This window comes from Acomys russatus, chromosome 27 (genome assembly GCF_903995435.1).
Source record: "Acomys russatus chromosome 27, mAcoRus1.1, whole genome shotgun sequence".
NCBI classification, from domain to species: Eukaryota; Metazoa; Chordata; class Mammalia; order Rodentia; family Muridae; genus Acomys; species Acomys russatus.
In genome coordinates, this window is record NC_067163.1 from 28635832 (window position 1) to 28652035 (window position 16204).

Below are 16204 nucleotides of genomic sequence, written 5' to 3' on the forward strand. Positions count from 1 at the left end.
CTCGGCTGTTCCTTTGACTGGCCCAGGTTGGAAAGAGCTGTCAGATTGTCATTCTGCCAGGTGCTTAACATAATGTTGTGATGTTTAGCCATCACTGTATCTCTTGGGGAGAATTAGTTTCGTAGTTGTGGAGTTAAAGATACGTAGAGAATAAGTAATTTGCTCAGGAGCCTATAGTAACTGATTTTTTTTAAAACTATGGGAGCTGAAACATGCGTTTTAAATGGTAGTTTAGTGGTGAGCATTACTTTTAAAATGCATTACTCTGGCGTTCCCTGGCTTATGTATTGAAATATTGTACCCTGGTTTTCAGTGTATAGTCTTTGCTATGACGTCTGGCCAGATGTGGAATCATATCCGTGGACCTCCATATGCTCATAAGAACCCACACAATGGACAAGTGGTAAGTTTATTTAAAATCCATCCATACTATAAACATTATCCCTTTAAATAAATGAAGTTATGATTATCTTCTAGTAAGATTATATTTTCTTCATAAAACAACATGTTTTCACTTATTCTGTCCCATCTATCCATACATGCATAAACATATAATAAACAGTACTATTGTGTAAGGTCCACTTCAGCACTGACTTCCTAAGAATTTTCGTGCCTGCTACAGAAAGCACACACACACTTACGGAATTCATGCAGGTTTGTAAGTTATATGACAGCAGTATGAGGAAAAGATTGAACAGGTTGTGTGTAGGGTCCCTAGTAGGTTTAACCTTCTGAAGTTTATTTAGATATTATTAAGAATTCTAACATTATATTAGAGTGTTAAGAAGCCACTGCTACGGAACTAAAAGTGGGGGTGATAAAATTGTGGCACTTACATATTATTAAATGGATAGTGGAATTTACATTAGGAATAGCCTCCCAGATTCACGTGACTTGGCCTGTTGGAATCCTCTTTCTTTTGATAGGAATAGATTAGGATAGCCACTTCTCCCCTAACAGTTTCATATTACATTTCTGAATATTAAAAATATTTGAAATTTTATGCTATTTTCTCTTTTTCTATTTTGTTCTTTTGAAAAACAGAAGGATTTTTAGTGGGTTATGTAATGATACATGTCATTCACGTCAGTAGACTTCTTGCAGTTATAACTGCATACCCACCCTGTTCTTTTGACTAGCTTTGGAATATTTTACACAGGTGCTCACTCTTACTCCACCTTGTAAGTAAAGAATTATGTAGCTGGTAATAGTTACTCTGGTGTTACTGTAACCAAAACACTAGGCAGAGACATCTCAAGGCTGAAGGGTTTACTTTGGCTCACAACTTGAGGGTGTTTCAATCTGTTGGAACAGAAACATGAGGTAGAGGCTGCTTGCACTGTTGTGGACCAGGAAGCAGAGAAAGTGGCCCCAGAGCTGGGACAGTTAGACCTATAAAAGGTCCCTGCAACTTGATTTCTCCCAGTGAACATGGTAAAATTTTACAGCCTCTCAGGAGAATGCCACTAAGTGGAGAGCAAATGCTCAAAACATGAATCTGTGGAAACATCCCTGGCATCCAAAGCCTATGACCATCTCTAAATACAGCATGCACTTAATCCATTTTCAAGAGTCCCCAGTGCCTTAAAACTTACTAGACTCTTTAGATATCCCAAGCTTCTATGGAGATTCAAGGAAATCTCTTAGTTGTGTGCCCCAGTCAAATAAGAAAAAAAAAAAAAAAAAAAAAAAAACCATAAATGTTAAAGTAAGTTCTTCCATTCCAAAGGGAGGATATGACACACTGAAATCTAGTAGTCTGCATTAGGTCTGTCCTGCATGCCATCACGTGAGCTTCAGTGAGCTTGGGCAGCCTCAGATGTATAGCGCCGTTGCTTGTAGCCTGGTGCTCTTCCTTTGTGGAGGAAAGTCTGTTAAATGGATTTTCAGTTTTATACCCTGCCCTTTTCAGTGGGAGGAGTTTTGCCCTCATGTACTTTTCTTATTGCCCTGGTGCAAGCAGTTCAGTTACTCCTTTTTGATGTTACTCTTTAAAGATTACAGATTATTTTTCCTGTACTTTTTTGCCCATGATGTCAAAAACACAACTTTCTACCAAATTTCATATGTTTTACTTTTCTCTGTTCCACCTTTTGCTCCTAGCTTTTTGTTTTGTTCTGTTTTGTTTTTAAATAGCCATTCCAAAGCCTGAGCACTGTAAGACCCTTAGTCTATCACTTTAAAATTTATCCTCACTCAAATTTCATAGGCAGATTAATTGACAAAATGTAACTCACTAGCCTCTTGTCCAGGTCCTGATGGAATGTTTGCTCTCATCTGGAGCTTCAGGAATACAGTGTACTGTCTGTATTTCTGGAAGCGTTCTGGTCTTGTAAAAATTTCCAGTGTCTTCCATTTAGTTGCGATTGTAATGCATTATGGGTTCCCTCACTCTTAATATCTTCAGCTCTCCACATTGTACTGATATGTACTCCAAAAGCCTATGAGTCATGTTGTCAGTACAGCCACAGAAGACCTGTTCTTGGGACTTCGTATATCAGTTACTCTTGTACTGCTAAAACCACGGTGCCTGAGAAGCACCCTACTTCTCTTTTTTATAGAAGTCCTTCTCTTGGCTTTAACATACAAAATGAATTCAGGGTTAGTGAGGTGTCCAATATGTATCCATTAGCTATGAGTAGGTGCTAACATCCACTCACTGAAGTCAGTAATATTGATACCATTCAGAGTTTCACTTGCTGGGATGTAAACTGCTTTGTGTATCTTTAAGGTTGAGATTAGCTAACAATACTGATCACACTCATACTCCTGGATCCTGTGTTTTTAAGCCATAGCGTCAACACACACGTGTATGACTTGCAGAGTAGATGGAATTTACAACAGTGATAGCTCCAGTCTCAGTAGCGCATGCTAACATCCACTGAAGGTCCACCAGCAGAATGAATAATAAGGACATTGCAGCATGAGAGATTAGTGCACATACAACAAAGCTGCTTGTACATGAGCAGTGAGGCCATGCCTACATGTAAATTGAAACCAGACACACAGTGCATCAGCTGCCAGATTTTTATCTATTGATGTTCGAAACTAATCTGTGTGTTAGTGCTCAACAGAGCAGTTCCCATGCCGGTGGAGGACCAGTAGGAAGTCAACAGGCGGCTTTTGCCTGCCTGTTTTAATCCATATGACATACAACACACCAAGTGTTACATTGGCAAGAATAAATCTCAGTGTAGATTTATAAGATATAAACCTTTCCTTTGCATACCATACTATAAGTTTCCTTTTAAAAATATAAACTTTAAGTAAAATGTTTAAAAATGTGTGGTTTATAATACCTGGTACAGTTCTTCAATATTAAAGTTTTATAAATGAGTTTAGTAGTAAATCCTAAGAAGTTTATTGAGATTAAATTTATTTAGGTTTTTACAATTTTTATTAAATACTTTTATATATACATTTATATTATTACAAATATACACAATAAACTACCTACAGTAAGAACCACGAAACAATCAGGAATTATATACATATATGTATATATATATAAATATATACACATACATATGTGTGTGTGTGTGTGTGTTTTACATTCATAGTATTTTGGCTATCTATATTTGGCAGCCTTGAAGAAAAACATCTTTCCTATCTTGGTGAGTCTAAAATTCTGAATGTAAACCAATATCTATCATATCTCATCATTATCCACTTAAAACATCTATCTAGACCTAAAAACTTCTGAACGCCTAAACAGCTAAGCTTAATTGAACAACTAAACTATCCGGTCTTCAACCCCATCAGACTTTGGAGGGAATAAAACTAAATACCCGAGTATACAGGGAGTACAGTTAATAGCTTCCCAAATGAGAGAATGACAGAGACAGTTTGCTGCCTTAACAGTCATCCAAAACTCTATAATATTGGAGCATAATCTTCAGCCTTCTGGCCCAATATATCTGACAGACATATTTGTCAGAAGATTTAAAACTTCTAAAAACATCTACTGAAATGGATATATAGGTGCTTTGTTCAGTTCGTGCTCACAAACTTCTCAAAATTTAATTGGTATTTTTCAACAGTCACATCAGTTATTTGATAAAAGTATTTTGACTTCACATGCCATACAATGTGTCTTATCATAGCTCCCATTCTTTATGCCTTTATTGCCTGTTGTATCAGTGGCAGGGCAGTAAGTGAGCTTGCTCTGCACACTACAGCCTGATGAAGGATTCTGATCCCCAGCATAAACAGCACAGCCTTTCCATGGAGAGCCACTAATGGACATTGGACCCATACACTGAATGTTCTCACCTGATAACTTTGGAATCTGAAACATTATCTGGTGACAATTATCTGGATTATTCCTCTCATTTGTGAAACTCTGTGAGCACATGTGAAGGGCAGATACCACATCACACTTCACTGTCCTGCCAGACTGCATTTCGTGAATGGATGTCTGGACTGTAGAACTCAAGTCATGTGGCCGACCATGGATTTTAGAGTGCTCGGGTATATGTGTGGCTGTTATAATTGCAGTGGGAGCTGTCCTGACAGATAGCTTATGGCCAGCCTGCTGCTAAATGCCCCATAATACAAACTGTAACCACATTTAGGAACATTTCTCATTCCACACTGGTTGTTAGATGAGAAAAGCTCCCCTGTAGGTCAGAGAAAGTCTGATGCATAGACTGCTGAACAGCAGTGCCATGGCACAGTGAAGGAAGGTTGGATCAGATGACATTAGACCCTCTGCAGGGCCAGGCCTGCAAAAGACTCAGTCTAGGGACAATAATGGAATGAGTGGAGCGAGATAATCTAGAGACCCCCAGGAAACAACCCTTGGGGAGGGGAAGTAGGTAAAGGGAGCACCTGTGCAAGCATTTTTAGTAGTTCAGGGCTTAATGAGACTAGTTTACATTGGAGTTGAAGGAAACATGGGAGAATTGTTACTCAAGTCTGAGTCTACAAAGGGAGGATACCAGGACAATTAGTTGAGTGAGCCACTGGAGCTTGGTGCCTCTTTGAGTGCCATCCCTCTTTGGAGCCATTGTGGAGCAGGTGCTAATTCTCATATAATAGGAGGTATTTATACACGCACTGCTCCTGTCAGTCATGTGTTGAATGCTTGTCCTCTGTCTAAAGCATTGCTTTCATTTTTATTAATTTAAATTTATTTTTAAAAATTTGTTCACTGTACATCCCAATGGTAGCCCCTCCCTAATTTCTTCCCAGTCCCACCCTCCTCCAACTTCCCCCCTATTCCTCTCCCCTAGTCCTCAGAGAGGAGAAGAGGGAGCCCTGCTCCCCTACCAGCTGACCCCAGCCTATCAAGTCTCATCAGGACTGCTGCTTGCATCATCTCCCTCACCCTCACCCTGCCAGGGGGAACTGATCAAAATGCACTTTCTTGGCACTGGTGAACTTCATCAGTCAAACAAACTCCAACCAAATAGAGGTCCAGGGTCTGGGGACTAGTGTAATGGAGTACAGTGAGGCTCTGAGGACGAGGACGCACACAGTACCTTCATAACCAGTGCCAGCTTCAGTTTCCGGTAACATGCCAGCCTGCTTCTTTTAGATTTCAAACAAAGGGGAATGACATATGAAAAAATAATTACATCTTCATGTTGATTGTAAGTTACTATGCTCTGAAAAAATTAGCAAAATGATACTGAAAATATCTCACCTATCATGATTTCGTAAAGGAAACTATCATATTATATAAGTAATCCTGTAGAGAAAAATTTTAAGGTATATACATTGGAGATCTGTCTATTAGAGATCATTTTATTTTTATTACACATTTTTTATTTATTAATTTATTCATATTACATCTCGATTGTTAGCCCTTCCCCTGTTTCCTCCCATTCTTCCCTCCCTCCCAGTTCCCCCCTTCTCCCCTCTCCTATGTCTGTGATTGAAGGAGACCTCCTCCCCCTATATATACTCTTAGAATATCGAGTCTCTTCTTGGTAACTTGCTATCCTTCCTCTGAGTGTCCTCAGGCCTCCCCGTCCAGGGGACATGGTCAGAAAAGGGGCACCAGGGTTCGTGTGAGAGTCAGATCTCACTCTCCACTCAATGGTGGAGAAAAGCATGTTCCTCGGCTAGGTCTTGGTAGGGGTTCGAAGTTTAATGCCTATATTCTCCTTGGCTGGTGCCTTAGTTTGAGGAGGACCCCAGGATCCAGATCTGCCTGTCATAAAGTTCTTCTTGTAGGTTTCCAGGACCCTGTGGGTCCTACTATTTCCCTATTCTTCCATGCTACTCTCGCCTAAAGTCTCAATCGGATATCCTCTCCTCTGACCCACTTTCTTGGTAAGTAAAGTTTTTCATGGTACGTATCCCTTGGACTAGTGTTTTGATATAAGTGAGTATATACCGTTTGTCTCTTTTTGCTTCTGGGTGAACTCACTCATTATGATAATTTCTAGATCAATCCATTTGTCCACAAATTTCGGGAATTCCTTGTTTTTAATAGCTGAGTAGTATTCCATAGTGTAAATGTACCACAGTTTCTTAGTCCATTCTTCTACTGAGGGACACTTAGGCTGTTTCCATGTTCTGGCTATTATGTATAAAGCAGCTATGAACATGATTGAGCATATATCCCTGTAGGGCATTTTCTGGGTATATTCCAAGGAGTGGGATAGCTGGGTCTTGAGGAAGCCCCTATTCCCAGTTTTCTGAGACAGTGCCAGATAGCTTTCCAAAGTGGTTGTACTAGTTTGCATTCCCACCAGCAATGACGGAGTGTTCCTCTCTCTCCACATCCTCGCCAACATGTGGTGTCATCTGAGTTTTTGATCTTAGCCATTCTGATGGGTGTAAGATGGAATCTCAGTGTCGTTTTGATTTGCATTTCTCTGATGGCTAACGAGGACGAGCATTTTTTTAAGTGTTTCTTGGTCGTTTGATATTCCTCTGTTGAGAATTCTCTGTTAAGTTTCAAGCCCCATTGCGCAATTGGGTTGTTTGATTTTGTGGTGTTTAATTTTTTGAGTTCTTTATATATTTTGGATATTAAACCGTTGTGAGATGAAGGGTTGGTGAAAATCTTTTCCCAGTCTGTAGGCTGTCGTTTTGTTCTACTGACTGTGTCTCCTGCCTTACAGAAGCTTCTCAGCCTTATGAGGTCCCATTTATTAATTGTTGACAGTAAGGGCTGGGCTGTTGGTGTACTGTTCAGGAAGTTGTTTCCTGTGCCTATGTGTCCCAGGCTCTTCCCCACTTTTTCCTCTAACCGAATTAGAGGAACTGTTTTTAAGTTGAGGTCTTTAATCCACTTGGACTTGAGATTTGTGCATGGTGACAGATAAGGGTCTAATTACATTTTTCTACATGTAGACGTCCAGTTAGACCAGCACCATTTGTTGAAGATGCTATCATTTTTCTATTGAATAGATTTGGCTTCTTTGTCAAAAATCAAGTGAGCAAATGTGTGTGGATTCATCTCTGGGTCTTCAATTCGATTACATTGATCCACCAGCCTATTGCTTTGCCAGTACCATGCTGTTTTAATTACTGTTGCTCTGTAGTACAGCTTGAGATCAGGTATGGAGATTCCTCTGGAGGATCTTTTATTGTATAGGATTGTTTTTGCTATTCTGGGTTTTTTATTTCTCCATATGAATTTGAGAATTGATCTTTCAATATCTTCAAAATAATTTGTAGGTATTTTGATAGGGATTGCGTTGAATCTGTAAATTGCTTTTGGTAAGATGGCCATTTTTACCATGTTAATTTTCCCGATCCACGAACAAGGTAAATCTCTCCATCTTCTGATTTCATCTTCAATCTCTTTCTTCAGAGGTTTGAAGTTTTTTTTCGAATAAGTCCTTCACTTGCTTGGTTAGAGTTACTCTTAGATATTTTATATTTTTTGTGGCTATCGTGAAGGGAGTAGTTTTCCTAATTTCTTTCTCTGCCTGTTTGTCATTTGTATACAGGAAAGCTACTGACTTTTTTGAGTTTATATTGTATCCTGCCAATTTGCTGAAGTTGTTTATCAGCTTTAGGAGATCTCTGGTGGAGTTTTGGGGGTCACTTATATACACTATCATATCATCTGCAAATAGGGATAATTTGAATTCTTCCTTTCCCATTTGGATCCCCTTGATCTCCTTTTGATGTCTTATTGTTCTGGCTAGAACTTCAAGAACTATATTGAAGAGATATGGGGACAGAGGGCAGCCTTGTCTGGTTCCCGATTTTAGAGGGATTTCCTTGAGTATCTCTCCATTTAATTTAATGTTGGCTGTTGGTTTGGTGTATATAGCCTTTATTATGTTTAGATAAGTGCCTTGTATTCCCGATCTCTCCAGAACTTTAAACATAAATGGGTGTTGGATTTTGTCAAATGCTTTTTCTGCATCTAAAGAGATGATCATGTGGTTTTTCTCTTTCAGTTTGTTTATATGATGGATTACATTGATGGATTTCCGTATGTTAAACCATCCCTGCATGCCTGGAATGAATCCTACCTGTTCATGGTGAATGATGTCTTTCATATGCTATTGTATTCGCTTTGCGAGTATTTTGTTGAGTAATTTTGCATCAATGTTCATAAGAGAAATTGGTCTGAAATTCTCTTTTTTGTTGGGTCTTTGTGAGGTTTAGGTATCAATGTGACTGTAGCCTCATAGAAGGAATTTGGTAATATTCCATCCATTTTTATCTTTTGGAATAGCTTGAATAGTATTGGTATTAGCTCCTCTTTGAAGGACTGGTAGAATTCTGCGCTGAAACCATCTGGCCCTGGGCTTTTTTTGGTTGGGGGACTATCAATGGTTGTTTCTACTTCTATAGGCGAAATAGGGCTATTTAATTTGTTTATCTGGTTTGGTTCAATTTTGGCATTGGAATCGGTTGAGGAATTTGTCCGTTTCCCTTAAATTTCCGATTTTTGTGGCATGAATGCCTTTAAAGTAAGTTCTTACGATTCTTTGTATTTCTTCAGTGTGTGTTGTTATGTCTCCCTTTTCATTTCTGGTTTTGTTAATTTGGATAGTGTTTCTCTGTCTTTTAGTTAGATTGGCTAACGGTTTGTCTATCTTGTTAATTTTCTCAAAGAACCAGCTCTTGGTTTTGTTGATGCTTTGGATTGTTCTCTTTGTTTCTAATTTATTGATTTCAGCCCTGAGTTTGATTATTTCTAGGCGTCTACTCCTCTTGGGTATTTCTGCTTCTTTTTTTTCTAGAGCTTCCAGATGCGTTGTTAAGTTGTTTATGTGGGATGATTCTATTTTCTTTTTAAAGGCACTTACTGATATGAATTTTCCTCTTAGCACTGCTTTCAATGTGTCCCACAAATTTGGGTATGTTGTTCCATTGTTTTCATTGAATTTCAGGAACTCTTTTATTTCTTCCCTTATTTCTTCCGTAACTCATGTGTCATTAAGTAGAAAGTTGTTTAGTTTCCACGTGTTAGTATGCTTTTTGTTATTTCTGTTGTTGTTGAATCCAGCCTTAGACCATGGTGATCTGATAAGATACGAGGTATTATTTCAATCTTCTTGTATCTGTTGAGGTTTGCTTCGTGACCAACTATGTGATCAATTTTAGAAAACGTTCCATGGGGTGCTGAGAAAAAGGTATACTCCTTAGCGTTTGGGTGGAAAGTTCTGTAGATATCTGTTAGATCCATTTGATTCACGACATTGGTTAATGAGGTTATTTCCTGGCTTAGTTTTTGAATCAAAGACCTATCCTTGAGTGAAAGTGGGGTGTTGAACTCTCCCACTATTAATGTGTGGGTATTGATGAGTGGGGCAAGCTTTGTTAATAACTCTTTTACAAATGTGGGAGCCCTTGCATTTGGAGCATAGATGTTCAAAATCGTGATGTCTTCTTGGTTGACTTTAACCTTTGACGAGTAGGAAGTGTCCATCCTCATCTCTTTTGATTAATTTTGGTTGAAAGTCTATTTTATTAGATATGAGAATGGCTACCCCAGCTTGTTTCTTGTGACCATTTGCTTGGAATACTTTTCCCCAACCTTTTACTCTGAGGCAATGTCTGTCCTTGTGGTTGAGGTGTGTTTCTTGAATGCAGAAGAATGTTGGGTCATGTTTATGCATCCACTCCGTTAGTCTGTGTCTTTTTATTGGAGAATTGAGACCATTGACATTGAGAGATATTAATGACCAGTGATTGGTAAGTCTCTTCATTTTTGGTATTTGTAACAGTCGAGATTTTGTGAGGTTGTGATTTTGCAATGGTATAGTTACCTATTTCCTATGTTCTTTTGGTTGTAGTTTGACCAGTTGGGGTGGAGTTTTCCTTCTAGTAACTTCTGTAAAGCTGGATTTTTGGTTAGGTACTGTTTGAATTTGTTTTTGTCATGGAATATCTTGTCTTCTCCGTCAATGGTTATTGATAATTCTGCTGGATATAGTAGTCTTGCCTGGTATCTGTGTTCTCTTAGGGTTTGCAGCACCTCTGTCCAGGCCCTTCTGGCTTTCATGGTCTCTGCTGAGAAGTCAGGAGTAATTCTGATAAGTTTGCCTTCATATGTTACTCGGCCTTTTTCTCCTGCCGCTTTCAATATTTTTTCCTTGTTCTGTATATTTTGTGTTGTTATTATTATGTGGCGGGAAGATTTTCTTTTCAGGTCTATTCTATTTGGTGTTCTGTAGGCCTCTTGTATGCTCGTATGCATCTCCTTCTTCAAATTGGGGAAATTTTCTTCTATTATTCTATTAAAGTTATTTTCTGGGCTGTGGAGTCGGTTATCTTCTCTTTCCTCTATCCCTATTATTCTCAAGTTTCGTCTTTTCATGTTGTCTTTTATCTCTTGAATGCTCTGTGTCAGGAACTTTTCAGATTTAGCGTTTCCCTGGATGGTTGTTTCCAGTTCTGCGATTGTATCTTCAAGTCCCGATATTCGTTCTTCCATTTCTTGCAATCTGTTAGATAAGGCCACCTCTGAGATGCTTGCTTTCTTCTTTGATGCCTCTTGATCACATTTTTCTTCTGTGTGTTCCTGTATCATAGCTTCCATTTTTATCTTCATGTCTTGGACTATTTTAATGATTTCCTTCATCTGGTTATTTATATTTTTCTGAAATTCTTCAAGTGCCCCTTTATATGACTCTTTTAACTCTTCAGCCCTCTTGTTTGCCTCCTCCTGCATTTGTTTACAGATTTTATTTGTTTCTTCCATTATCATCTTCTTTACTAAGGACTTGAGGTCATTTTCTTGACTATCCATTGCTGTTAGGTTCTCCAGGTTGTTTTCATTGGGAATGTTGGGATCCGGAGATGCCAAACTGTTTTGGTTTTTGTTAGCGTTCTTTCGCTGTCCTCTTGTCATTTTGATGGCTCAGATGTTGGAAGGTATTTTGTAGTGACCTTCGCTGGTTGAGAGTGGTTAATTGATGACTGATTATAGTTCAGGTGCTCTTGCCTGTGGGGATCAGGGAGTATTTCTGTGGAACAGATATGTGATCTGGTTTCACTCCTGGTGATTTTCCTCTGCACCGTGGGCTCCAGGCTGAGTCAGCTAAAGTAGATATCTGTTTGGACTTTACTGCTGTAATTCAGATCAGCAGTTTTGGGACCTAGAATAAGGTCCGCACACAAACGTTCTGGTTGTGTAGGTTGATCCCTGCTGCCTGTCCTTCCTGTGGCTTTGTAGTCAAGACCTCAGGTAGATCAGATCTTCTGGGGGTGTAGCTGTGTTTTAGCTCTGTCTCTATACCCTGTAGAGGTGTCCAACCTCTCCCAGAACTATATACCTGGAGGGACCAAGGTCGCTCTTGGTCAGCAATTAGACACTGCAAGCAAGACCCACGTTTCATCTCCTGAGAACGTGAGAGTGCCTGCCTCGCTTGGGCCAAGAGCCCTAGCTAGGCTCTTTTGTTCGGGGAATGCAGGGCCAGTGCCTGGCAGCTGGGCGGCTGGGACCAATAGGGCTGCAGAGCTTTGGAGGTCGCCTACGGGACCAGGTCTTCCTGCCGGGCTATGATGCTCCACTAACACTCTAGGTCAGCAATTAGACACTGCAAACACGACCCACCCATGTCTCATCTCCCGATAACGTGAGATTGCCTGCCTTGCTCGGGCCAGGATCCCCAGCTAGGCTCTCTCGTTCGGGAAGTGCAGGGCCAGTGCCTTGCGGCTGGGTAGGAACAGTAGGGTTGCCCGCCGGGCTATGATGCTCAGCTATCACTCTAGGCAAGACCCACGTCTCCCGATAGGTCTGTGGAAGCAGTCCAAGCTGATTTCTCACTGCTGCTGTTTGCAGGCTCAGTCCGCTGTGATCAGTGTTAGGTTGGGCCCCGGATGGCCAGCGAGCTGCAGTCCCACTTTAGCTGTCTCTGTTGGGTCCCGCCGCCTGTGTTTCCACTCGGCCTAGGCGGGTGACCTCCACAGTTTGGGGTGGTGTGGAAGGAGGAATCCTAGGGCAGATTCACTGAGACTCCTCTGGCTGGGGACTCCGGAAAATCCCCTCCCCAAACAGCGAGTCTGTGCTTTATATACAGGCTGCAGTTTGCATGTGGATTCCATTCCAGAATTTGGGGAGTGCATTTATTACCTCCGGGATGTTGCTTGTCCCAGGGGGGTAGGCCCCTGTTTGGTCTGTGGCCTTTGGGGCCCCACTCACCTACAGTTCTCAAAGTCCAGCAATCTGTTGCTCCACTTATATCCCTGGTCTCCTCAGAGTAGATCAGATACATGGCTTATTGGTCGGCGCCATCTTGGAATCCTTTATTACATATTTTAATGTTTTTATATAGATGGAAGGTTTCTTTCCTTATGGAAGTTTGGCATTGACACTTTGTCAGTAGGATTTGTATTTGTTCTGTGATTTTCAGAATTTGTATCATTTGCAGTCCAGTCCTCTAATCTGTCCCTTCCCATTTACCTGCACTCACCAGTGCAAACTTTTGTAAAAACTGGTAATAGCTACATAATTTGGGGCCATTCATGGAGTGTGTGTGTTGTGTGTGTGTGTATGTGTGTGTGTGTGTGTGTGTGTGTGTGTGTGTACACACATTATCAAGTATTTACTAATAAACTTGCCTAGGAAACATTAAGTTACACCAAGTAGAATTTAGCTATAGGAATCTGCTGGTGATAAGACTAGAGATGATTAATATACTGACCAGGCTTGTTGGAAGAGTTTGCACCATAGTGGAAATGCAGGGTTGCCAGGAAACCACTTCTGCAAATGTGCACCAGGATTGACCTTGAGTTGGCATCCATTCTGTAACAAAAAGGAGACAGCTCTGACTTATAACCAGCCATTAGACCCATCCCCATATCAAAGAACATGGGCAGCTCACGCAGGGCACAGCTGTAACAACCATCAGTAAGCTTTAAGTCAGGTCTGCCATTAAGTTTGTTTCAGGAGAAGCATAATTTTGCCAGGTGAGTAAGCTGACCCTGGGTAATAACTATTCAAAAAGAACAATACTGGTGTACTTCAGAAGTCATTCTGACAAGACCATCTCCCATATGGCTAGAGTTGCAGTCTCTATCACTGTTTCGGTTGTTCAAAGTATAACCTGGGGCCTGGACCTGAAAGAGATTTATTGATGATAGCTTATGTGGAATGTGTAAGCCCACATATGCTGCCTGGAAAAATTATCTCTTTAAAGTTGGTTCTTTTTTGTACATTAGCCAGAACTTGTCAAGTGCTATTATTAGGGTGTTTTTCTTTTTTAAACTCTAAATGTGTGGAGTGGCTTTTTTTTTCCACTGAGAACACACATATATTAATACTATTACAGTATGCAATGTAAAGAAAATACATGAATTGAGGGATCACGTATCAGCTCTAAACTTCTTATTCTTTCTTTATCATATAAGTTTCCTAACCTAGGCCTTTGGGGGCTCAAAGAGACTGACCAACCAACCAAAGACCATCACGCATGGGCTGGACATAGACCCCCAACAGATATGTAGCAGATGTGCAGTTTGTTTTTTATGTTGGCCCACTAACAACTGGAGTTGGGGTCTGTCTCTGACTGTGTTGCCTGCCTTTGGATCAACTCTCCCTAGCTGGGCTGTCTTGTCTGGCCTCAGTGGGAGAAGATAAGCTTAGTCCTGCTGAGACTTGATTACTAGAGTGGCTTTCTACCCAAGGAGGGCCTCCCCTTCACTGAGGAGAAAGGAATGGAGGATGGGAGGAAGGGGATCTGAGGGGTGCACTTGGAGGAGAGAAGGGAGGGTTCTGGGATCAGGCATTAGAGTGATTAAATAAATTAATTAATGGAAAAATCATGTAAGTTTCTAACTAGACTAAACAGACTGGACAAAACAGGCTTAGTAAAAATAAAATCACATTTTGAGGCTTTAATTTTATTTGCAATGCTTTATATATATAAATTCTATCTTTAATGTAGTGTTTTGGATTATATTACATATTGGAAACAACTTACACTTAAAGGAAACTGAAAATACTAATAAAGTTCTATTTCAATGTTAATGGGTATGAGGAATGTGAGAGACATAATAGTGCAGGAGGAGAGGGCAGTGCTGATTTGGGTTTGTTTGTCACTATTAAGATGCTGTGTAAGTGCACAGGGCAAGTACTAATGATCTACTTAACAGCACGAAAGTCAACACAGAAGCAATCATTACTGTATAGCTAAAGGGAAAGTATACAACTCCTGGTTACACGGGAGAAAAGATTGCGGCTGAGAAACATTCATCTTAAAGAAAATGCATAGCTGAAATAAAGACTGTACTTAGGTTCTTACTCCCACTGGAAACAAAGCACCATTCCATTTAAGATTTAGATGGCAGTTGTTGCCTGGGATTACTGCTTGTTGGTTGTGTATAATCCAGAGCTTGTCGCTACTTTGCAGGTGAGTTCTGAATATTCTGAGTCTTGTGCCCACATGTCTGCACATGCAGAAGCATTAGTGGTAAAGGGATGCTGCTGTGGAGTGAGTCTGCAGTCAACATTTAATGACGCGTGACACTCTCACATTTCTATATGCATCACTTTCATGCCTCAGATTTTACTCATGGTTGTGTAATCTCATCTCCAGTCGTAAGTTGGAAATTGTATGTGATTAAACTGTTCATGTGATATTTTGTGTAGGAATATTTACAAATGCTGTTCAGCACCAACTACAATAATGTTTACCTTATCTTGACACTAAAAGAAAAAAACTATGAAAGCCTGAAAACTAAATATAATTAGTATACAAAAGATGACAGACAATAACTATTAGGGTTTCTGCCCTCTGGTTGATTCATCCCTATATTTTTCAGTGCAATGACCATTTCTTGAGAGTGCATTAATTATCAGGTGCAGTGTTTGGTAGAGATCCATTGTGGGACCTATAAACTAGAAAGGAAATTGTATAGTGTCTCTGAAAAATCTTACTTATAGAATCTTGATTCTTACTATGCTGTTAGAATTCTTTGAAAATGTTCTCCAGTACTATTGGATATAGAGGAAAGGGCGTGTGCTTGTATAGTAAAGTGACACTGTAGCTATCTGTTCTTTTCCTCGCATCTCCCTATATTCTCCCTTACTTTTGATGGTGTTGCCTGCCTGGCTGGCTTTGGCAAGTTTGCCTGCCTCTCCTACTATCTCTGTGATTTTCCCTGTCTATCCACCTATTATTTACTTTCATTATCACCCTTAACTGTATGTATTCTCAGCTTAAACTGTCTGTCCTGTCAAATTTGTTAGTAGTGTGAACTGCTTCCTTTCAAGGATTTCTGGGTACCACATTCACAAGTCATTATGAGAGACCATGTGATTAATAACTCTTACCTCCTAAGAAGGCATACCACATGACAGACATTTAATAACTTACAGACAGACAGATGTTTTACATTGCAAAAAGTAATTCACATAGACAGTGCAGACCTTTAGGTTAGTGGGAAAATAAGAGTTTACTAATTAAAACCTACACAGATGGAAAGATGGCTAAAGCGACTTACAGTCAGTCAGGCCTTCAGATCTGAGTATTGTTCCCAGGAACACATGAACACATATACTAGAAGAAAACCAATACCTGCAAGTTGTCCTGTGACCCCTACACATACGTGCATGTACACACACACACACACACACACACACACAAACACACACACACACATTCATATTCTCTCTCTCTCTCTCAATTAAGGGAATGAACCTTGAAAATAAATCCACACACATGTTTTAAAACTACAAATGATATAATGCTATATATCAAATGTTAGTACAACGAAATATTCTCTGAAAGACCAGAATTAATTTTATTTTAACCTAAAAATCAAATGAGAAAAGAAA

The 16204-nt window shown here is 39.9% G+C and overlaps 1 protein-coding gene across 2 annotated transcripts in view; it reads left to right on the plus strand.

Moving 5' to 3' along the window:
- The window catches only part of Tusc3 (tumor suppressor candidate 3), a 142234-nt gene that overhangs the window by 88405 nt on the left and 37625 nt on the right, over positions 1-16204 (plus strand). For both annotated transcript variants that reach the window (XM_051169527.1, XM_051169528.1), the window contains exon 6: positions 314-403. In XM_051169527.1, the coding sequence (XP_051025484.1) occupies positions 314-403 (90 nt within the window). The remainder of the gene's footprint in view (positions 1-313; positions 404-16204) is intronic.